The sequence below is a fragment of the Eurytemora carolleeae genome, unplaced genomic scaffold (genome assembly GCF_000591075.1).
Source record: "Eurytemora carolleeae unplaced genomic scaffold, Eaff_2.0 scaffold817, whole genome shotgun sequence".
Lineage (NCBI taxonomy): Eukaryota > Metazoa > Arthropoda > Copepoda > Calanoida > Temoridae > Eurytemora > Eurytemora carolleeae.
The window spans coordinates 12,748-37,944 of NW_019396718.1; the positions used below are offsets into that span (position 1 = coordinate 12,748).

At 33.6% G+C, this 25,197-nt stretch overlaps 2 protein-coding genes across 2 annotated transcripts in view; both read left to right on the forward strand.

The window, feature by feature from the left end:
* The first annotated feature begins 3 nt into the window (after positions 1–3).
* LOC111707741 (protein OS-9) lies at positions 4–19,849 on the forward strand. The gene is made up of 23 exons (XM_023480881.1): positions 4–516; positions 1,098–1,237; positions 2,370–2,495; positions 4,479–4,570; positions 4,951–5,007; positions 6,342–6,408; positions 6,552–6,640; positions 6,844–6,937; positions 7,683–7,733; positions 8,188–8,334; positions 9,020–9,244; positions 9,567–9,662; positions 10,277–10,371; positions 10,561–10,639; positions 11,043–11,095; positions 11,977–12,034; positions 12,986–13,066; positions 13,472–13,581; positions 15,540–15,615; positions 16,473–16,547; positions 17,844–17,897; positions 18,195–18,245; positions 19,703–19,849. The coding sequence occupies exons 1-23, from the start codon at positions 447–449 to the stop codon at positions 19,832–19,834; spliced, it is 2,118 nt and encodes a 705-aa protein (XP_023336649.1). The 5' UTR covers positions 4–446; the 3' UTR covers positions 19,835–19,849.
* A 211-nt stretch (positions 19,850–20,060) lies between these two features.
* Positions 20,061–25,197, forward strand: part of LOC111707740 (magnesium transporter protein 1-like) — a 12,484-nt gene continuing 7,347 nt past the window's right edge. Inside the window, 3 exon segments of the mRNA XM_023480880.1 lie at positions 20,061–20,067; positions 20,858–20,927; positions 21,219–21,339. Of these exon segments, the coding sequence (XP_023336648.1) occupies positions 20,061–20,067; positions 20,858–20,927; positions 21,219–21,339 (198 nt within the window).

The window sequence follows — 25,197 nt, forward strand, 5'->3', positions numbered from 1 at the left end:
GAAAAAACATCAAAAAATTACTGCCAAAAAAATCAAATCTGGCAGAAGAAAAAAAACCATCATAAAAAAGACTGTCAAAAAAACCGAATCTGGCAGAAGAAAAAACATCAATAAAAACTGTCAAAAAAAAGTTCTGGCAGAAGAAAAAATCCAGCCAAAAAAAAAATGGCTTCATTTAAAAAAAAAAATAAACTCGGCTAAAACAGCTCAATCTAGCCACAAAGAACATTTATGCTAAATATTCTTCTGTATTGTGCATTTTGATATGACTTATGTCAACATGTGTTTTTTCTTTTGTACTATCAATAGCCCAACATTTTTTTATTGTTCTTTCAGATTGGACAAAGCAAGCTAAAATGATTTAATCGTTCGGATTCGGCAATACACCGAATGTTATGAGAACAAGGTTAAAGTGATAAAGTGAGACCTAGCTTAATCGAATAATAATGATTTTGTTGCCAAGAGTTTCCCTTTTGCTTTTCTTCTCATCAGCTTGTTCTGCATATTTTAATTTAGGAAATACATAAACACATTTTATACCTGTGTGGGAAAGTTGTCAGGGGTGAGGGCTGGGATTCTTAATTTGCGGATTAGCCCAGGGGTGTATTTTTTATAAAGAATAGATTACAGAGCTCAAAACTTTAGAATTGGATACCCTTATTCTGATCTCTTAATCTGAATATTCACTGTGGAAACTTATTTTTTTATGAATCCTTTCTTTTGGTACACTCTGATTGGTTGAATTCTAAGTACTTAAAGTGTAGAAGGATTAATATAATCTGGAGGTTAACAAAAAGAAGAGATCAAACATTGATCTCGATTTCCACAATTCTAAAGTTTTCAGCTCAGATTGATTTTTTAGGATCTGGGCCCTGGGAGACAAATTAAAATAAATAGCTTTCCAACGGGGGGAGAGGGGGGTGATGTATCGAGAAAATATACACCCCTAGATTAGTTGCTAAAAAGATTGAAAATATACACCCCTGGATTAGTTGCAATAAAATGTTAAAAAAAAATCAAGTTCCTTTTCTCATTTGCAGTTTTGAAACCGTTACCTTAATCGTAATTAAACATCTTAACCTTTTGTTTGTGTATAGAAGAAATAGATAAGATAGAATATTCTGTTTCTATCCTCGACACTCCCCTCTCCTTCCAGGATGCAGAGAACCCCCAAGAGAACATCCTCACCATGGTGAACAAGTTTGGACAGAAGTATCAATGTCTTCTGCCTGTCCAGGTTAGTTCTTTAATCTTGTTTTTAGGCTTAGAGCCCTGAACAACGGCGGACGCGACGTCTACCTATGGGTGGGTAATAAAACTGGGGAGTCCTATGTTGTCATTTATGTTTTTAACCTTAAAAGGTTGCAAGACCAGCTGAAGTAATGGTATATCTTTGTAAAGTTAGCAAAGCTTAAAACCAAAGTCGACTGAACCCAACGGTCGTCATGAAATATTCAGTTGACCGGGTGATAGCAGCCCTCCTGGTGAATTTACCCCCTCTACATGGCACGAGAAGGAGGGAAGGGGATAGAAACTGTATTATGTAAAGTTATACAATTTAGGAGAAGGAGAAGGAAAGAGAGATAGGGAGTGGTATAAAACTGTCAAAGAAGTAATATGATACAATTTAGGAGAAGGAGGAGAGGTAAGGAGAGAAAGAGGAGGGGGTTAAAGTGTTAAATATGTAAAATGATACACATTAGAAGAAGTAGGAGAAGGAGGGAGAGAGAGGGGAAGGGGTAGAAACTGTTCAAGATGTAAAATGAGAAACTGTTAAATATGTGAAATGATACACATTAGAAGAAGTAGGAGAAGGAAGGAGAGAGAGGGGAAGGGGTAGAAACTGTTCAAGATATAAAATGAGAAACTGTTCAAGGTGGAAAATAAGAAACTGTTCAAGATGTAAAATGATTCACTATAGGAGAAGTAGGAGAAGGAAGGAGAGAGAGGGGAGATGGTAAAAATGTTAAATACACTTTAAGAGAAGGAGGAGATGGAAGGAGAGAAAGGGGGGGGGGTAGAAACTGTTCAAGATGTAAAATGAGAAACTGTTCAAGATGTAAAATGAGAAACTGTTCAAGATGTAAAATGAGAAACTGTTCAAGATGTAAAATGAGAAACTGTTCAAGGTGGAAAATGAGAAACTGTTCAAGATGGAAAATGATACACTTTAGGAGAAGTTGTAGAAGGAAGGAGAGAAAGAGGAGGGGGTGAAAATGTTAAATACACTTTAAGAGAAGGAGGAGAAGGAAGGAGAGAAAGGGGAGGGGGTAAAAATGTTAAATACACTTTAAGAGAAAGAGGAGATGGAAGGAGAGAGAGAGGGGGGGAGTATAAAACTGTCAAAGATGTAAAATGATACAATTTAGGAGAAGGAGGAGAAGGAAGGAGAGAGAGGGGAAGGGGTAGAAACTGTTCAAGATGTAAAATCATTGTTGGCCCCTCTCCACACATCTCCCTGTCTTATCAGAACAAAAGACTGGTGGACATATGAGGTACGGTTTAAAGATCCATTAGACCAAAGTTATAATGCAAGGAAAGTTAATTGCAGTTGTGTATACTCTGCTTACATATTAAAACCAGTTCTCTCTGAGCGGAATTTGTAAACAAGACTAGATGCATCATTGTTCGTTTTGTATCCGAGAAGGTTAAAAGTATTAAATTTTGATAATTTTGATAATTTACATAATAGTTTCCTATGACCAGAATATTTCATCGATTTTTTTTTGTGAAAGATGGATCCCATGTCAGGCTGTGATATCCGTCTTGTGTGTACATTACCGCCCAGAGACAGTACACTACAGTACAAAAGATGCGTACACCTCTGAAATAACTTTCTTTGCATTATAACCTTGCATTAGACGAAGAATATTTATTTTATTTCAAAGTTTTCTTGAACTTTTTAACGCTTGAACGTTGTAGTGCGGTCATAGTAAGACATTTTATGGATGAACATTTCTTGGCTGTTAAATTTCATGGCACTACGAGAAATATATTAAGTATGTGAAAAAAACTCTTTCTTTATTTCGATCATTTATTGAATATGGAATTTCAGCCTGGGGATGTCAGAAATGAAACAAATTCACATTTTACAGAAACGAGCAATACAATTAATTGATAACTCAAAAGCCACGTCTCATAGTGATCCTCTTTTCCTTAAGTATAAGATTCTAAAGATTAATGATCTGGTAGACTTTAACCAAGCTATATTTATGTATAAATATACACATAAACTTCTTCCTGAATCTTTTGAAAAAAAATATTTTTAAAATGCTTGGAACCTTTGAAAGATCTCTTAACTATCAACTTGACATTCTCAAAATGTGCTCATTACAGTATTTACAATCAAGCTCTCTTCTTAAGATGTGGAATAACCTGCCTCTTGACTTAAAAAGAAGCAACTCTCGATGTATATTTATAAATAGACTACTAAATTCTTTTTTTGAAAATTATAGGACAATGTGTTATAAACCGAATTGCTATTCATGTGAAACTAATTAGATATGTTTTAATATGCTTTGATATTTGTTGTGTACATGTCAGAAAATTACTTTAAACTCTAGTTATTCGAATTAGTGTATAAACTATTTTGCATATGATAAATTTGCACCCTGATCTCTAATAGTTGAAATATAATTGAAATATTTTGTTATTATTACTAAAATTAGGTGGAAAAAATAATCAAAACAGCCAAGAGCTATTTTCCACCTAATTGCTTTATACTTGTACTGTTAATATAATCATCAATTTTGTGATTGTAAACTCTATCTGTATACAGATACATTTATTTTAGCAATACACTTTATCTTACCTTTTATCTTATCTTGTTTAAATATAAAGATATTTTTAACATCCTTGATCTATATATCCTATATATTAGAAAGTGTTCACATTATTAGGAAATGGAAATTAGTTTGATAGCTTATTAGATTCGTAAAGTTCTATAAACCCATCCAACATTCTGTGGAAAGTTTTTCTATCAAATGTTTTAAAACAAATTTCGCTCCTCTATTTCTCAAATTGGAGGTTGATTTGTAGCAAACTCTAAAATTATCTGCACTTAACAAGCGTAGAAGAAAACAAAGCTAGATATATTTTATCAGATATAGTTTTCGTTTTACCGCTTAAGAACGGGGAAGAAAACTGGTAAGATTTCCCCTTACCCGAAACTTGGTTCAGTTTCCCCAAAAAGCATTTATTTTCACTTCAGTTTTCACCTGGAAGCAATCGAAAATTTGATAAATATTGAGTTTCCAGGTATTTCATGGCAAAGCACTGGCTCATTTATAACATTTATAACATTTATAACATTCATAACATTTATAACTTAATTTTTACAAAATTGTTTTGTTTATTATTGCAAACTCTGTCCTTTTTACAGAACTGAATCCTGTATAGTGTATACTTATTCTTTAAGTAATAGTTTTTATGCCTTATACCCCAGATACGTTGGATCATGATCGAATGTTCTTGCTCAGGTGTGTTTTGGGCGACGTATCCGTCAATATCACATGGAAAATGATCGTCCTGTTGGAGTTATAATGGATCTTGGTACCTTCGACTCAACCAGGGATATTCTAACAGTCATCCAACCTTAAATTCATCCTAAAGAGTCCCCAGCTAGGGAACTCTAGTTTTCCTAATTCAGCAAATAAACCCCTTAAAAAATACCTCTCCGCGCAAACATAGATAATAAATAATTCTGGGTAAAAAATAATAATATTACACAATTCTCATCTTGTTAAATTTGGCTGGAATTTAAATTATCTAGAAATTTTAAATTTTATTACAAAACTTGGATGAGGAGAAAATGTGAAAGGGATTTAAATTTTCAAACTTTTTATCGTTTTTTTTTGCTATTCAGTAATAAATAGAACTTGAAAACTTAAGAAAAAAAAATAACAAGTGTCAATGAATTTTCCTTGTTGAAAGTAGAATATGCATGTGTAGGGAAGGGGTTGATGAGAAACTTACATATCATCCTGAGTGGTATACTAATGGTTCAAGGTCAGTTTTACACTTCAAAGGAATTGAGTCGTTGTCACAAACTCTGATTTTCTAATCCAAATACAGAGTGTCCCACATCAGATTAGATCGTTTATAGCTCTAAATAGAGATTTAAAGGACTATGCAGAAAAAGAAAGATACCAACCATTTAAAACATGTAAAAGGCTACTTTTAAAATTCTTGCAGAAAGTTCCAGATTTTTGAGTATTATGTTGGTTATTTTGGCGTTAAAGCTTGGAGATAATGAAATATGATATGGGACACTCTGCATCTTTGCAATTTTATGTCGGTATACCTCGGATATTTCAAACTATGAATTCTGTTAGTTCAAATAATCTGAGTTTGAAATGTCAATGGTTTACACCATCAGGTTGGAAAGATATAGGGATTCGAGTTTGTGGCAAAGACTGAATTCCTTTCTATTTATTTTAATAGACTCAATCATGAGGTGTAGAAAAGTATTTTGAAATAATCTCTTAAAAAGGGAGTGATTAAAATAGGTGTATTTGATTGGACACTAGCTGACGACAAAGGAAGAGGACAGTGGGGGGGGGGGGTAGGTGGCGTTACTTAAGGGGCTGGATGAACTGACCGCTAAGAATGAGATTGAAGGGGGAGGGGGCTTGTTTCACTAAATGTGCAATGACCGCTAAGATTAGAAGGTTTTGCTGACCTTTAGCTCTAGCAGTAGTGATTTGGCCGCTGACCAGCGTTGCCAACCGCGGAAATTTTTCCCTACTTTTTGGGAATGGGGAATTAAATGCAAATTGGGGCATTTCGGTGGAATTTAAAACTTTTTGAAATATTTTGTAAATTGTGCTTAAAACAATACATATTGTTCAAAATTCATAACAAGTTATCCCATTACTTATTGTTTGCCAATATGTAATTGTGATCTAAACCAATCTAATTCAGATAAATAATTGTCAATTGTCAGTTTTTCTCCAAAAATGGCTTTTGAAATATCAAAAATACTCGATTAAAAACGTTTTTTTACTGTGTATTTAGTACAAAAAATTATGGGTAATTTTCAAGACTGAAATTGGGAATTATCTTCCCTGGGAGTTGGCAATGCTGCCGCTAACGAAAAAAGCATTTAAGATTCAAAGATATGCTCTTGCTCTGAGGCTTGCTTATGGGAAGAATAACTCTTAAACACATCGACTTACAGTGGAATCTTTTGAATGGAAGGATTTAAGATTAACTTCGGGTATACATACACCAAAAGAGAATACAGAAATCATGGTGGCTGCAACCAACGACTTAATTTAAACAACAGGGAATCCCACTTAACGCATTTGGAACAGATAAAAATTTAAACCTTGTTACCTCAGGTGTGATTTGACTGGGTTAAAGAGAGAGACTGAGGTCAGGTTCGTCTGTAACGAGGGTGCAGTGCAGGTAAATATTCAATTCTACTCTTTTTATCCAATTGAAATCATTGCAAGCATGAACTTAATCTTTACTGTGATATTTTTTTCCTGAAATTAAAATAAAAAGACGATATTTATTTTTATTAATCATCTAACTTGTTGTATTTCTAGGAATATATTGGAGATATATTTGAACCTAAGTCCTGTGAATATACTATTGTAATCCATACTGCTAAAATATGCTCAGTGCCGCATCTTAGGTAATTCAAGAAGGACACATTAAGAATATTTTGCGCAATTTATATCTGAAGTAATTTGTCCACGAAAGGGAAAAGAAAATTCGAAATTAAATGTGTTGTGAAGGATTAAAAAAATTGCATTTTGTATTGATTTTTCGAAAAACTAGTGGGAAAAGATGATTTAAATTCATTAAACCAGATTCATAATTCAACGAACTTTTTAGACCGGCTTCGGACCCAGTTCCCCTTGATATCAGCTGTAAACCAGTACTACCAGAGGAAACTGTACTCAAGTACAAGCGGTACACAGAACTAAAGGTACTGAACCTAATATAAGAAATGACTTCACTGTACTTTGTACTATTAGTACTTAGAGCTTAAGGTACTGTACTTTGTAACAATCATTAAGGTATTGTACTTTGTTACAATCAGTATTAAGATCTGAAAGGTTCTGCAATTAAGTACAATCAGTACACACTACACAGAGATAAAAGTACCATACTTATTTAAGTCAAAACTAGAGTTAAATTAATCAAGTACAATTAGGTGAAAGAGATATAAATACTGTACTCAAGTGTAATCAGGTCGCAGAGATAAAAGTACTGAACTCAAATACAATTTTACACCATGGGTGTATACTTTTTCTAGAATTCCCCCCCCCATATTCAAAAATTTTGGGGATGGTGGGGGGAAAAGAAAAAGTTTTACCAATTATTTTCCTCTTGAAAATCTTTTTTTTCAATTCAACAAATAAATTGCCGCTGCGCCCAACAAAACTAAACTTCTTGAGGAAAAAAAATTCAAAAGAGGGGGGAGGTGATTTCTCAGGAAAATATACATCCCTATTTTACACAGGTCCAAGAAATAGAGTAAAAGTAAACAAAATACGTAATATTCTCGAATATTCTCGAATAACTTAAAATTTAAGTCAGAATTGTTTTTAAATGTAACATTGAATTATACGCGATGGGGAGTTTTCATGAAATTAAATGTTGAAAGGAGTTTAAATGAAAATCGACTTTTTTATCCAATGTTCATTTTGATTTATGAACAATATTTTTAGGCAAAAAAAGACGAATTAACCTTGCAGAAGATGAAAGAGAGACAGGCTCAGGCACGAGACAAAAAAATAGTTTTCCACATTCCNTCACACAACGGCAGTCCTTATAAATCACACAATAACAGTCCCTTAAAATCACACAATGATAGTCTTTAAATCACACAACGGCAGTCCTTATAAATCACACAATAACAGTCCCTTAAAATCACACAATGATAGTCTTTAAATCACACAACGGCAGTCCTTATAAATCACACAATAACAGTCCCTTAAAATCACACAATGATAGTCTTTAAATCACACAACGGCAGTCCTTATAAATCACACAATAACAGTCCCTTAAAATCACACAATGATAGTCTTTAAATCGCACAACAACAGTTCCTTTATATCACACAACGACAGTTCCTTTAAATCACACAACGAAGGTCCCTTTAAATCACACAACGAAAGTCCTTTAAATCACAAAACGACAGTGACATAAAATTAGATTCTGTCTTTGATCTAGTTACTGCGAATGTTCCAGCATGCTCCTGACCCCGTATTAGGTGGAGGGGTAGGAGGGCTGGAGAGTATATTTACTGAACTAGGATCCTGGGTGGATTCAGCACTAGCAGCACATAATCATCCTACAATGAAAATCATTGATCTCAAGGAATAATGAGATTTTTGTTTAATGATGAAATGTATGACCCTGTAAATTTAACTTCAAACTTTGGTAGTAATTTCCCTCGTCAACGTTCTTTAGTTGCTGCATTTATCTCAATTTTTGTAGTATTTACTTTGATTTTTTAATATGAGACAAAATTGATAGCTTTTCTTATTTACTACTTCTAAACATTGTACAAGAAAAGAAGGAAATCAGAGAAACTTGGCAGTCTGTTGGTGTAACCTTAGAATTGTCAAACTTTTACCGTCGCTTGCAGTGCTTAGGATCCGGATCCGTTGGATCCTCAGGATCTTGGCTTCCTGGATCCGGATCTGTAAAAATATGCGGATCCACGGATACGGATCCAAGGGGCAAAATATCAACCAAAAATTTGAAAAATAATTTTCTTGGTTTCTGAATGGTTCATTAAGTTTTAGCTTAAAAATAAGCGAAAAAATAACACAAAATTTGTAAATTCTGATTTGTTAAAAAAAAATAACCTGAATCCGGATCCATTTTTTTCTAGTGAGGATCCCGGATCCGGATCCGCATCAGAATTAAATGGATCTTAAGCACTGGTCGCTTGAAATATCAAAGTTTCAGAACATTGCAAAGAAATAAATATTAGACGATTAGTGTGGGTAGGGATCAGTTATTTATTCTCTGCAAATCAAATCTCCTATCATTAAAGGAAAAATTAGCAAGCACCCTAAACCCTGCAATGAAAGCGATTAAATCTCCCGGAACTATTGACTCCGAACCTAACCCTGAGACTGGGACTGGTTCTATCCCAGCTCCAGGGTTTGATCCTGAGACAGATGAGAATGTTGAGCACAAGACGGAGCAGTGGAACCTTGTCAATGGGAAGAAGGACAAGAACAGGTTCGATCAAAATCCTGACTTCATCAAAATGCAGGTTAGAGCAAGGTTATATATTTCGAAACACTTTTTTTCAAAGGTTAAGAGATGAAACATTGGACTACGACTGGTATATTTTTTCCTTTCAAGCGAATAACGTAAAATGAACAAAATATATACTTTTGGGTTAGGGTTTCATTTCTTCCTCTCGGGATAAGATTTTTAAATAAATTTTTTCAAGTATTGAAAAGGNGAAGGGTTAATTCATTTTAGCATATATAAATTGTATTAATGTATGTAGGAAAGAGAGGATAATCAGCTCCACTAAACATTAAAAGTCAATAAACATGGAACGTGGACTTAGTTTTAATATTTGTCAGGAAGAACGAAACGAGATTTGGAGAAAAACTCATGAAAATCAACAGCTCTTGAAGAAATTTATTTCTCAATTTCATGATACAATCACATTTCTTCAGGTAATCCCGTTTTTACACTTTTATCTAATTATCAAATTATTTTTAAAAAAAGTTTATTCTGACTTTTGAAAAAGACCGGCCAGCCGGTGAAAGGTTTATTTTTTTGTGCGTTACATTTTTTCTTATCTTCTTTCCAAAGTTAATTAAAAGAAATCATGTTTCTTATAGTTAAGTTAATTAACAGAAATCATGTTTCCTAAAGTTAATTAACAGAAATCATGTTTCCTAAAGTTAAGTAACAGAAATCATGTTTCCTAAAGTTGATTAACAGAATTTATGTTTCCTAAAGTTAATTAATAGAAATTATGTTTTCTAAAGTTAATTAACAGAAATCATGTTTCCTAAACTAAATTAACAGAAATCATGTTTCCTAAAGTTAATTAACAGAAATCATGTTTCCTACAGTTAATTAACAGAAATCATGTTTCCTAAAGTTAATTAAAAGAAATCATGTTTCCTAAAGTTAATGAACAGAAATCATGTTTCCTAAAGTTAATTAACAGAAATCATGTTTCCTAAAGTTAATGAACAGAAATCATGTTTCCTAAAGTTAATTAACAGAAATCATGTTTCCTAAAGTTAATTAACAGAAATCATGTTTCCTTTACTTTTAGAAAAATCTGGACGAAGAACTGAAGTACGATGCAGGAATCATAGAGAAACTAGATGTACAGAAGACACAGCTCGAGAAGGTCATAGAGAAAACAAGGTACATTTTTTTAAATCTTATTTTGCGCTGTAATTCCCTTAAAGTTTTTTTTTCTCTCCTGTAGCTGTAGTGGGGTCTTGTATTGTGGTTTTGGAAATCAATGTGCTTAATCTCCATCTTTTATTAATCTACAGATTTTTTAACTTTGATAATTTATTTCTTTAATTTGAACTTTTAACATTTTCTCAGACAAACCTTGTCGCAGTTGAAGAGTCAGGAAAAGGACGTGAATCTAAGAATCAAATCCTTAATGCGACTCATTATGCAGGTAGATACAGACTTTCTTCAATTTATATTAATTTTACTTAGATATGTTTTTCGAATTGTTTCTTGATCTTTTCAGATTTAAGAATAAATTATGGGAATGCACAGCTGAAGTAGATGGCCAGAATAAAATTCATTATCTCATAAATCCACATAAAAAACAATAATTTTTTTTTTGTCGGGGGGGGGAATGACTTTAAGAAAATAGACATTTTAAATAAACTTCTTTCCTAATTAGCCTAGCATAGAAATAGGAGAGACCTAATTTTTCAAAAATTACATTTGAAGAAATGTTGTAAAGTAGTAAAGAAGGAGGAGAAGACATTAGTTTTTAATAAATGATTACTGATTAGACAAGTAAAGAAGGAGAAGAAGACATTAGTTTTTAATAAATGATTACTGATTAGACAAGTAAAGAAGGAGAAGAAGAAGATGATAAAGACTTGGAACAAGAAATAAGGTGATTGAAAAAAGAGTTCACGATTCATATATGATGAACATTTTCATGGGGGAGAGAGACAGTCCGAAATACCTTTACATTTAAAGTTGTAATCTCTGTTTGTCTGATCATAACTCATGAACCCCTTGACCTCAAATTTTGATTTGAGAACTTGGGAGAATGTCCTCATATTTGAGATCTTAAGTCCATTTTTATAGGAAAGATTGCTAAAACGTAATTTACGACCAAGCACGGGTTAACGGTGGGAGTAACTGTGAATATCCTGGTCAACGCTAGGTTCTCAAGCTAGTAAACAATAAATTTGAACCAGTCTCGAAAAAAGAAAAATCTCACTTTTCTTATTTTTATACTTCTTACATTAACCCTATCTCTGCTGGGGTACTTGAAAACCAGGATATGCTGGGGGGGGACCCCCCCCAGCAGGAATAGGGTTGAGAAATTCCAATTTCTCAAAGTTTAACGGGGTTAACCCTTTAAACTTTGAAAAGCTGAAAATCAAAATCGAGGAAAAAAGCTTTGTAATACTTATCAAGATTTTGCGAACGTTTTTAGATTTTATCAGCCGTACTTTACCTCTCAGTTTTTTAGTTTATAACTAACTAGCTGAAGGGACTGGCGTTGCCCTTGGGGGAAAAATTGATTTTTTAGCCCATGTAACCCAAGGCTAGCATGAGTATCCACACAAAAATTCAGTCCATTCGGTCCAACCGTTTAATCGAAGATAGGAAACATATATACGAATGTCGTGTTTTATTATATAGATAAAATCAGAGATTCAAGGATATCCTACCAAAGTGAAAATACTAAATCAGTATTAGTTTATCTATTTCATTTATTCGTATAATAGATTGATTGATTTTTAATTTATTTTTTTTGTCAAGGTTGCTGCAGAACGAGATGGATAAAGACGCGTTTTTGAAGAATCTAGACGTTATAAAGGTAATACAATACTAGCTAAACGCACTGAATCCTAAAAAAATCAGGTTATATCTGATTCACTAGATCCCATATAGACCAGGGCAAGATTATAGTGTAAGGAAAGTTAATTGCAGTTGCGTATACTCTGCGTACAAATTGAAACCAGTTCTCTCTGGACGGAATTTGTAAACAAGAATAGATGCTTCAATGTTCGTTTAGTATCCGAGGAGATTAAAAGAATTAAATTTTGATAATTCACATAATAGTTTCCTATGACCAGAATATTTCAATGATTTTTTATGTAAAAGATGGATCCCATGTCAGGCTTCGACATCCGTCTTGTGTTTACATTACAGCCCAGAGACAGTACACTGCAGTATATAAAAGATGCGTACACATCTGAAATAACTTTCCTTGCATCATAACCTTGGACCAGGGTAAGTGGCGGAGCTCTCTCTCTCTTTCATTGTATTACAACCTACAGGTCATGATACTTTGTTAATAGTTGATAATGATAATAAATTCTGACGGTATTAATATATCTTGATTTAATGGGATATATGTTGTATTTATATCAATTCGTAACATGTCTGTACAAGCAATTGATGCCTTGTTTTTCGAAATTCAACAAATTATTGAGAAAAAAACGAAAAAAGCTATTTTAATTTAAGAAAATTAGAAATGGCGTGAAATCCTTAGTTTAGAAACTACATTTCTCAGAAATATTTTTGTTTTTCATCCACAAGGTGTTTTATAATCACTTATGGTTAGAAGAGTGAGTGTAAAATGTCCCAATGTGTCTTATTGCATTTGATTCAATTCGAATTAATTCGTTTCGATTCGATTGGTTTTGTTTTGTAATGTGTATTAAGTCGAAGTTTTCACTTTTGTAACAAGTGAACTTATTATTAAACAATTTTAAGTTTGGTAGTTTTGTAAGGAAAAAGGTTTTGTAAATTCATATTTGTTAAGGATGACATGAAGCTTAAGTTCCCTGACATCATGAAAGATGCAATGCAGGAACTCGGGATTCAGGATGTTGATATCCAACAGGTTTATTATTAACTAACTGAAGTGCCCGACGTTGCCTGTGGAATTTTAAAAAATCTAATTTTGAAAATTGAGAGTAAAAATAGATTTTTAAAGAAAAAAATTCGATTTTTTTCAGCCTATGTTAATCCTAAGATATTTATGAGTTCCCTCAAAAAAAAAATCGGCCAATTTGGTCCAGCCGTTTGGCCAGCTATAGCTAACTTATAAACAAACAAATATATATAAATGAGCGAAGAGCTTAATAATATTGATAGCTTGGGAACACAGCCTTGCCTGAGCTGAAAACTTTAGAATGATGGATAGAATAGACTAGACTAGACTAGACTAGACTAGACTAGACTAGACTAGACTAGACTAGACTAGACTAGACTAGACTAGACTAGACTAGACTAGACTAATTTTAAGGAGGATGAGGCTATGGCTGGTATGGAGAATGAGTTGAAAACTCTCCTGCAGAGGCTGGGAGGAGCAGAGGTTGGTATCGAGGCTGCTCATCAGCAGTTAGACTTAATCAGGTTCGTTTTTTTAACAGAAAAATGTCAAGTTTTTCTGATGTTGGTTTTTGATAAAAATAACGATTTCAATTAAATCTTCGGAAATATATGTTAAATATTGAATTTAATATTTCAAATTTTTTTTATCAATATAAAATATATCAAAATCAGGTGGAAAAATTCAAAATTTAAATCATTGGAAATGACAATTCTTGAAAGAGAAAGTTAAGATTAACGTTTCCTAAAAATTTCTATAATAAGTTAGTATATGATTTGCAGAGAGGAGGCAGATAAATGTATAGATTGTCTTCTTTCCCCTGCTTTAATGATATGTGTTGATAACAATTAAAAATGTTGAAATTCTTAAGAAACTCTTTTAACACTTTGATCCCTGTACATCAGTATACAATTGATAAAAATAAATATTGATTTAAAGCCAAGACTAGTTCAGCTTTGGTAATCCTAGAAACTGACTTTTAATAAATTCTACATCGATTTTCTCGCACGCTGATCTAAATGTCTTCTGTTGGGGTTTTATCAGGTTTCAAGTTCTCGTGCGAATGTACAGAATTATAAGCAACGAATTTTCATTGTTGATGTAGGTTAGGTTTAATAGTTAATAACCTTCTAAGTTCTAAGTGTGTCCTGTGAACACCGTAGACTGCAATTCTTCCTTGATTCCGTAGGATGAATGTAGATCAGGATATTCCTGTATTAGTTTAATGTCAGGTCTGGAAGGATCTTACTCTTTAAAGAGTAATTATTAAAATATCAGAAGTTTTCACTTTCTGTAATTGATCTAGATACAATCCCTCAAGAGCAACAGTAGTATGTAGTACAGAAACGATATGTACAGTCATCCTCAGATTCTTTCTGCCTGCATAGGAATTATTGTTAATCTAACATTTGACTCAAGTTAGATAGATATAAACAATACCTTGGAGGTTTTCCAGACTAGCTGTGTGCTGTAGATCATTTTGAGATCCCTTTAGATCGCTGTGAGATCTTTGTTAAAGCTGACTGGGAGTGTAGAAGGGTAAATATAAGATGTAGGATCAAATTGTAGATAGGAAGCCCTGGTAAAGATATCCGCATCTAAAGATCAATCAGTTGAAATCATGTTTCAACATCAATTATCTTCTACAAATGAATACATTTCAATAAGCTGCTTGTGTTTGTGAGACAACCCTAGCCTCTTTTGGAGCCTCAAGAACTCCGGAATATACTGATCACACTTGATGATCAACTGGATCAAACAACTGCAGTTTAATTAATGAATTTAATGCTTTATATGATCTCCGAACAAAGTTTTGAAAACTATTTTGTACCTTGATTGTTATTTGATTTGAACGGATCACATCTTGAGATAGGATTAGGGAGTAAGTCTTTACTGATCTTGATCTCTTATGATCATCTGCAACATGACGATCATTATTTACCATGAAAGCTTGGGATTAAATATTGCATGTTAACAGTTGTAACATTTAAAATGTGACGATATTAATTTCTTTTAAGATGCTCGATAAAAACCTGGTTTACATTATTTCTTAGTTCTAACATACAGAATAAAAATACATTTGATGTTCTTTTAACTTGAAAATTGACAGGATTAAAGGGAATGTTCTTGATTATTCTGCATATATAGTTCTTGAGTGGATCACACTGGTTTAGCCTTCTTCTTTCAGGCTGTAGTTTATCCTAATATAATGTTCAGATTTTACAGTCATTGTATATATAAAAAAATTAAGAGAACATTTAATTTCAATTTTGATTTATATCAAGCTTTTAAACAGCATGGATACACAAACATGGAAACAAAGAGAAGCTGTCAATTAAAAAAGATGCTCTTTAAATACTTGTACGCCTGTTATTTGAATAGAGCTTGGCAACAAATCAAAACTGGAACAAAGAGTCGTCTTTATTGTTCTGATAAAATGGCCGACCAATGTATGCTCGAAACTGGAATTTATTTGTTCTAGAACCTCTGGTAGTCTGAAGAGAGATGGGAAAAAGAGCGTCAAGAAAGAATTAAGAGTTGACGAAACAGGAAATCAGGTAAAACATGAATTTAGTCAATATAAATAAAATCTTTCTTGTTTGTATGGTAATGACGCAAAAACTCCTGTATTAGACTGACTTTTAGGACTTAGAGAAAATTGTTTACTATATAGCCCGGATTGGATTCCAGGCCACTGTCTTCTATTTTATATCCAGGCCACTGTCCACTTGGTGGTGTGCAGTGCCCTAAAGGCGGTTTTTAGGTTCCACGTTGGGTTCCCTTTACAATTTAAGACGGCAAAGCGGGACAGTACACCAAATGGCAAAGCGGGACGGTACACCAAATGGCAAAGCGGGACGGTACACCAAATGGCAAAGCGGGACGGTACACCAAATGGCAAAGCGGGACAGTACACCAAATGGCAAAGGGGACAGTACACCAAATGAATCTTTAACTTTTAGTACAATTAATGACGCCTATGTTTGTAGCATAAGTACAAATCATGAGAAAATATTACAATTTAACAGGATAAAAGGCTCATACCTAAATTATTGGATTATAAGTGAAAAAAAATAGAATTTCTATCCATTTTAGAGTTATTAGCTTTGATCCTTTAATTCAAAAGTTTCAGTCTCAATTTTTTTTACAATGCTTTAAAGTTTATTGTGTGTAAAAATGTTGGTTTTGCGATATTATTAATCTTGAAATTCAAAGCCATTTTTGCTTTTATATTTTTTTCTAAGAAAATATTCTAAAATGATGAAACTGAACGGATATCTGAGCTCTGTAGGTTCCTCCTTCCACGGAGGAAACTCGAGTTTTGAAGTATACCCTTACACAACCTGAAACACAAACAATGATTCTCTCCTAGTAGTTGATCTAGCTGGAGCTAAGTTATAATATTTATTTTTAGGAGATTCAGGATACATCAGACACTATCCAAGATACTAAACAGAAACTCCAGCAGATAGAGAACACTCTTGATCAGGTCAATTCATCTCATGGTTTGTTTTTAAAATAGTCCTGCCACAGGTCACAACGGCAGGGATATTTATTTTCAAAAATTAACCACCCCTGAACGGGGGATCAGAATTATTTTTGATGCCCTGGAAAAAAATTCTTTTTTGATACTTTCACCCAAAATTTATTTATTTCTCAATTTAATAATTTTATTTTCCCCAGTAAAGCGAAACATCAGGAAGACATGATTTAAAAAAAAAGATTTGCCCTATTATGAATGTTTGCAGTTAAAACAATTCCATATTAAATTTAAAGTTAAGAAAAATGCTCAAAATATAAGTAACGTAAACTTCGGAGAATAATCTAATCTTTTTTGGGAAAATTGAACTGCTAGGGATAAGTCTCTTCAAAGTCAAAAGGGACGAACATTCTAGCTGGAATATGGTCAGGTCTCTGAGCTGTACTTGGTTTTAGTTTTAATATTTTCTCTTTAACTTTAGTTTGCTTAAAAACTAAATCCCTGATATAGCCATTAGAAAGTGGGGGACAATATGGAATATTACTGCTGTCCTCTTTAGTAAAAACACGACACAAAGATTTGTATAAAACTCAAGCCATATGTTTGTAGTCACTAATCATCTTGTTGTCACTTTTAGAGGTCCAACTCCTGTTCGTTTTTTTTGTTCTGGTAATATAAGAAGTAAAAGGCCTTTTATTTTCATTCTTTGCCATCAGCTGTTCAAACTTTCTTTTACCCCCTCTTACCGCTTTTTTACATTCCTTTTGAGCTTTAATAAAATTATTTTTTTGTGTTCTGGTCTGCATATACTGTCTTTGATTGGTCCTGATTAATCTCATAACTTATTAGGTCATCCATTTCGGTTTATTAGCTTGAGGTCTGTGGATTTTAGGAATAAAAAGGTTCATTCCCTCCATTGTTTCCTCCTGTTCTTAATCCTCCTCCTCGTCCGTTGGGATGTCTTCCAGACGCATGGCCGTACCTGGAGCCTTGATGACCTATATTATATCCTCCCTACTCATCCCCCTTCCTCCCTCCCGCCCCCCTCCTCCAATGGGATCATAAATGAAGGAGTAGTTGGAGCAAGTGGATCAATCAATGTTGTTGTTGGTACCTCCATCCGCTGTTGCTGTATCTGTTACTGTTACATTGAGTTTCAGTTCTGTCAGCATTTGGTCACATTCTTGTATTTTTGAGTAATGAGGGATTATCCAAATTTTTATGACGTTTAAAAACATTTTCTATTAAAATCTAGTAAAAAAACTAAAATTTCAAAGATCAATAAAGTAATTATTTTGAATTAAGGTTGAAGAAAGGTTGCAGGAGAAGAAAAAGAAGGTGATGGAAGGAATAGAAAAGGTGTTAAATCACTCAAAATATATTTATAACTACTTTCCTTACATTCGTGATAAATTTAACTCTGTGTCTTGGATTTGATTTGTTTAAAACGTTAAAAGGAGACCTTATTTAATATGTCAATTTGCCATTAGCTTTTGTTCAACAAACGTCAATCTCGCTGAACTGACTGAACCCAAATTTAATAAATGAAAATGTTTCGTCGTAAAAAAATCGCATTATTAGAAAACTTTGACAATCTACGATCGATACGTAAGTTTTAAGAATTAATTTTTTTGATTTATTTTTTAATGATTTTAGATTGGAACAGAATTAAAGAAGATGCCGGATACTGATGTTGATGAATTAAAGGTTGGGTTTCTCAAAAAAATATTTTTCCAGTATTTGGCAATTCCAAAAGTGACCTTGCTCGAGAAAGTAATTTTTTTATTTAATTTATTTGTTATCATTGTTTTTGAACTCTCAGCTGTTCAGTGATGCGGATCCGGATCCAGGTCATGAACATTACAAATGTTGAAAAGAAGAAGAATTTTTAACATTTTTCTGTTTTTGTTTGCTTATTTCAATACTAAAACTCAATTAACCATTCAAAAAGAAAAGAAAATTTGAATAGTGTCTTTTTTTAAAAGTTCAGAATTGGGTGTTGAGAGTTTTTGGCTGATATTTTGTCCCCTAGATCCGCATGTTTTGCCGATCTGAGCTGAAAACTTTAGAATGGTGGACATCGAGATTAATGCTTAATCCTCTCTTTTTCTTAATATCGAGAATAACCTTGTACTAGTATCCTGAAAAATGAATAAAATCCAACCAATCAGAGTCGTGTATATGAAGCCGATAAATTTGAAATTTTGCGCGCCATTTAAGATAAATATACAGAAATGGGAGGGACTCTCTTATTTAAAAAAAACCGGTTTTTGAGTTTTCTTTACTATATATAAGAAAGAACGGTTTAAAAAGAAAATCAAAAGTGTGTCAATTGGATACTCAGTTTAAGTAATCGGGATTAAGGATATCTCAGCCTAAAAGTTAAAGAACCAACGGATCCGGATCCATGAAGCCTAAATGTTAAAGAGCCAACGGATCCGGATCCATGAAGCCTAAATGTTAAAGAGCCAACGGATCCGGATTCATTAAGCCTAAATGTTAAAGATCCAACGGATCCGGATTCAATAAGCCTAAATGTTAAAGACCCAACAGATCCCGATCCATGAAGCCTATATGTTAAATATCCAACGGATCAGGATCCATAAAGCCTAAATATTAAAGATCCAACGAATCCGAATCCATGATGCCTAAATGTTAAAGATCCAACGGACCCGGACCCATGAAGAGATCCGGATCCATGAAGCCTAAATGTTAAAGAGCCAACGGATCCGGATCCACCAACCTAAATGTTTATGATCCAACAGATCCGGATCCATGAAGCCTAAATGTTGAAGATCCAACGGATCCGGATCCATGAAGCAGTTATGTTAAAGAGTCAACGGATCCGGATCCATGAAACCTAAATGTTTAAGAGCCAACGGATCCGAATCCATGAAGCCTAAATGTTAAAGAGTCAACGGATCCGAATCCATGAAACCTAAATGTTTAAGATCCAACGGATCCGGATCCATGAAGCCTAAATGTTAAAGAGTCAACGGATCCGGATCCATGAAGCAGTTATGTTAAAGATTCAAGGGAATCAGATCCATGAAGCCTAAATGTTCCGGATCCAACGAATCCGGATCCAGGAAACCTAAATGTTTCGGATCCGGGTTTTAAGCACTGCAGCTGTTATAAAGGATTAAGGGGTAAAATGTTATTAGGCTGATGAGCTGGTGAAGAACCTGGAGAGTACTATTAAGAAGAAACTAGAGAAGCTAGGTCTGGATACAATGGATAGACCTATAGAGGTTAAGGTCAGTTCCAGAGATTATCTTGAAATTATCAAACTTTAATTTTGGGGGTTATTTTTAATATATTTAGTTGAAAAAATATAATTTGTTAGGAAAGTTTGCTCTGAACAGTAGTAGGTATACATTTCTCAAACCTTCATGTTCACAGCTCTCTCCAGTAGTAGGTATACATTTCTCAAACCATTTAAAGGGAATGCTCCCTTCTACCAGTTATGGATCAGGGGTCCATATAGTTCCAATCCAATGGTATATAAAACGTTGATTGATGATGGAGGGTAGAAATTCACCGTGTTGTCGTTGTAAACAAAAGTTAATAAAAAGACATTTTCTTCTCAAATACTTTATTAAACAAACAGAAACTTATACATTTATAAAATTATTAAGTGGCTTGTTCACCTTGTATGTTTTCAGATAAGATAACAAACGTGATTATCAGATATTCCATGAAAGAAGAACGAGAGATAAAACTTTTAAGAAATCAGCAAAATTATGGATTCATGAATTTACAAAGTGGCTTGGTCGCCCTATATTTTTTTAGCTAAGATAGCGAACTTGATTTTATATCCAATGAAAGAAAAACGAGAGAAAAAACTTAATAAAAATCAGCAAGAATTATGGATAAGGGCATAAATGCATTAATGCCTGGAGCTAAAATGCATAAGTGCAAAAGTCATGATCTCTTATATTTATATTAATTTGAACACCTAAATGGATTAAACAGAAAGAAGTGTAGTATATACGTGCACAAAAAGCTTGTTAAAGTTTACATTGACATAACTAGTCTAATTTCCGTCACAATCAAGTCTGATCCCACCAGGATCAGAAATAGACTTATTGGACCACTGTTGAAAATTGAATTTATATTTTTAAACAAGGCGTGGCTAGTTGAACTACTGCTCTTTCGACCACACTTGAGAAGTAGTCTGCAGCTAGTTCGACTCAGTTCTCGCTCTTCATTTAATCCGACCTCTGAGCGTATAAAATTTAAAATTATTTTAGGCAACTTCAGATTGATTAGATTCAAATTTACATAAATATTTGTATCGCAACTACATCTTTAATTAGTTATTACTAGGGGCTGTGTAGTGTGTAATCAAGCGAGTGAAGAATTCACCTTGGTAGCAAATAGTTACAGGTAGGACCCCCCCCCCCCTTACCCCTTAAATGTTAAAAATTCCCCTGTCTTATCCCCCCCCTAAATGTTCATAAATAAGGAGTTCATAATAATTTTGAGCCAGTTTAACTATTTTTGGGACTTTATTGAAGGGAATTCGATAGTATAATATTTGGGGACTTGTCCCTTTATTTAAGAGAAAACGACAACAAAAAAAACCCCCGTTTTTTACAATGTATTTAATTGTTGTGAATTATTAATATATTAGGTTTACATTTTCTTTAACCTTACTTAACGATGTATCCTCCCCAGGTACTCTCAGTTCTACTCCAACAAGCTATTCTTTGCCTTGGTCGACTTTGACGAGGCGGGCGAGGTTTTTCAAGCTCTTGGAATTAACAGCGCTCCGGCGTTCGTTCACTTTCCACCAAAGGTAGGCACTGCAGGGGAATATATTTAAAGATGGGGGGGGGGGGGGAGGAATTAATATCGGCTGAAAAGCCCTCTCCCTCTTTTTTAAGCTGCGAGTAAATATTTCTAATTTACCAAGAAAGTATACAGAAACTTTAAAATTTGATGTGATGTGGTAGAATTTGTCATCAAAAGTTTATGGCGTATAATAAATTCCTGGTTTTTTGGTCTATATTTCATTTCAAAACAATCTACAAAGTTGTGATATAAGAAATATTAAGTAGATTTGCAAGTGAACCCGACATGGAACCCCCAGACCGCCCTCAGGGGTACAGCGCATCAACATGCAGCCTGGAATATATTGTAATATATTGATTGTTGGAGATAAACATTCGACAATGATGAAAACATGTGTTCCCAACAATAGAAACTGAGGGGGAGGGGGAGGGGTTGGGAGTGCAAATATTTAAAATTGAAAACCGATCATATCGCGCAATGTGCCCCCACAGATAAGAGATTGGTGTTGAACCCTTAGAATTCATTATATTACTAATATTGTTACATATTTATTTAGGTTTGGTACACAAAAAGTACGTGTAAAGATCACAGTTTATAATGCAGAAGACTATATCGTCCTGGAAAATCGTGTAATTTTACACCCACCTCCCCTTCTAATAGTTATTAGGGATGATTTGTTACTGATTTTATTCCCCGAATCGAATCCCCCCCCCCCCCCCCCCCCCCAAAAAAAAAACCCCGTTGGTCTTTAATGATTTGAATTTTTGAGACTTTGTAATTGCTGGAATCGTGTGTGGAGAGCTTACCCTGCATTGAGAGCCTACCCCCTATTGTTCACACCATTTCTACACAATTTTTAAAGATCATAATCAACGTTTTGACTTCTGCAGATATATATTGGAAGTATTTGATTTGGACAAACACATCTAAAATTATATCTAGAGGGTGTCCCGTTTTATATTAGATCGTCATGACGAGTCTAAATTACGTTTTTTTGGCACTTATAAGAAATTTTAATCATTTCATAAAATTGAATTCGGTTTATTTAAAAATTTCTTGCAAAAAATGTTAGGTTTTTCGAGTATTATGTGTTTAGTATGCTATTAAAGCTTTGAGATAATCTAATATGATATGGGACGCTCTGTATGTCTCTATAAATGATAATTTTAATGGAAGACGACACTAGCCAGGAGCTTTAAAAATATTCTAGAAATTAACCCGCCTTCATTTATGTAAACTAATAATTTTAAATGCTTTTAGATTGGTCGCAATCTCATTTTCATTAAATGTTCCTTAATTAAAAGACAAAAATATCTTATTTGTCCTACAAATATATATATTTTCTATCAGGATATTGACAGTCAGTGGAAAGCTGAGAAGAATTATCAGTTCTCCTGGGACGAATCCCAGATCCAGGAGCTCCAGGATGAAATATACAAACTTGAAACAGAACCCTCGGAACAGTCCCTTCTGGGTGGACTCACCTCAGACCAGGTTAGGATAGAAATTTCTTAATGTAAAATGACCTTATGGTTATTTGGTAGGTTATTGGACATTGGACATTGGATATTTGGTATTTGGTTTTTGGTTTTTGGTTTTTGGTTTTAGGTTTTAGGTATTTGGTACTTGGTATTTGGTATTTGGTATTTGGTATTTGGTATTTGGTATTAGGCATTTGGAATTTTGGTATTTGGTATTTGGTATTTGGATATTGGATATTGGATATTGGTTATTGGTTATTGGTTATTGGATATTGGTTATTGGTTATTGGTAACATCAGCATCATGACACTTGAGCCAACTTAACAATATTCTTAATTTATTTCTTTTGATATTCAAAAAAATTAATTGAGTTTAATAAAAATGTACAGTGTACACGTTCATGAATAAAGGAAAACACCACACTAGTTTTGTAATTAATCCAAATAAATTATTGAATAAGTAAACACAACTAAATCTAGAGAATTCATTATTTAGGTAAAATGAAACATCAAATGATTCTGATAACAAGAAACGTAAAATACATGAGGAATAAAATACATGAGGAATAATTTTTTTTTAATTTCTTCTTTTTAGGATGATTTAGTGGATACAGATGTGAACGAGGCTGGTGTAGATTTTAATGATGTGCTCGAAGAGGCGGGGAGCATTGTCAATCAAATGTTTGTCATTGGAGAACAAAGAACTCGGCCATCGTCAATTGTAAACATTTTCGGCCGGCCAGAGGTAGATTCGGAACTGGATGATCTTGAAAAAGAAGAAGAGTTGCTGAATGATATTGAAGAATTGTTGAGAAAGAATCATGATGAACTCTCCAAGGATTATGACTTGCTTTCTAAGGAATACGGTGAGCTGTCTAAAGATTATGATGATGCAGATCTACAGGATGATGATGATGAAGACTATGATGAAGATAATGATGAAGTATTAAACCCCCAAGAAGTTGATAGGGAGGAGAAGGATTGGATTTCTGAAGATGATTCTAAAAGTGAATATCCTGCTCGCGATGAATTGTGAGACAAGAAAAAATATCCATTTGAGTGGAAAATAGAAATTGCAAGTATATCTCCATCTGAAGTGAGTGGCATGTCTTGATTCATAACGGTATCCTTTAAGCTTTAGTTTGATTAATGATAAAAATAATTCTAGCTGAGAATTGATTATTTTCAAGTGTGGTTTTTATAATATATGTGTAATGTATATTTAACTCGCGGATTTTTTGCAGCAGTGATATCGAAGGAAAATGTCAAATTTTTTTAGGGGAAAAATTACTATATCTTCCTCATTTGAACTCGGATTAAGGATTAAATGGTATCGTTGTGAATCTGAAATGCCACTTTAAATGGAGGGTATCTGGAGATTACATCAAACTCCATTTGTAAAGAAATGGAAAAATTTATTATTCCTAACTTTGTGATAATCAATTGTAAATATGCACATTTACATGTTTTAGGGAATTGGGTCGTAAATTTGTGGATTTTTTAGCTTTAGTATTTAGGCATTGTCAACATTAGAGCAAGGTGCCGTTTTCAGATCTCACATTAAATCTTGATAATAAACAAGGGTGTTATACGGATATAAATATTCAATTTCGATCTTGATGGTGTAAAACCTTAAATGGTGAGATCATTTAGTGCTCTGTAGACATTTATTTTTGACGCATCTTACATTTGATCTTTTCGTGATTATCTTACAAATTTTATATGATTAGTGGTTATGTGTTTAAGTTGCCAAAATTTTAGCAAATGCAAATTGTGATAATTCTAAATATTTATCATTAATAAATAAATGGAAAAATATTATTGTTTATTTATGAACGGACCCTGGTAACCGGTTGATATTTTAATATTTGGACCAATGAGAGAATGCCAGGAGTGAGCGACCAATAGGAGCTGAGGACAATTCTGTTCAACCAATTAGATTACTTATCGTGTCCGGTGTTCCTGTCCTGACGATAGACAAGTGTTCAGTGTTCTGCAGAGTGCATAAAATCTGTATTCTGGAAAGTGTAAACATCAACAGTATTTCTTATGATAGTGAACAAGAAAGATCCAGTTTCTGAAAGATGTTGTAAGGGTGGTCGTGAGCCTTTAAAATGGATAGGGTTTCCTAGAAGAAATAAATAGTTCAAAAGTCATGTTATTTTCACGAAAATATATAGTTCATCCAGTTTAATGAAAACTTGGTATTAGATAAGATTCAGACAATATTTAGGCGCCGTGGCTAGGATAAGTTCGAGAAAATTATTGCAGAGACGAACAATTTAGGAGAAGAGAGATGAACTAGTGATGAAAAGAGCAGGATGAACTAATGATGATGAAAGGATCAGTGACGGACTAGTGATGATGAAAGGAGCAGGGATT

Coding starts and splice junctions, on each gene's coding strand:
- LOC111707741 (XM_023480881.1), top strand. CDS start 447: ATGATTTTGTTGCCAAGAGTTTCCCTTTTGCTTTTCTTCTCATCAGCT. Junction 15,616..16,472: donor TTGACGAAACAGGAAATCAG/GTAAAACATGAA, acceptor ATTTATTTTTAG/GAGATTCAGGATACATCAGA. Junction 16,548..17,843: donor TAGAGAACACTCTTGATCAG/GTCAATTCATCT, acceptor TTTTGAATTAAG/GTTGAAGAAAGGTTGCAGGA.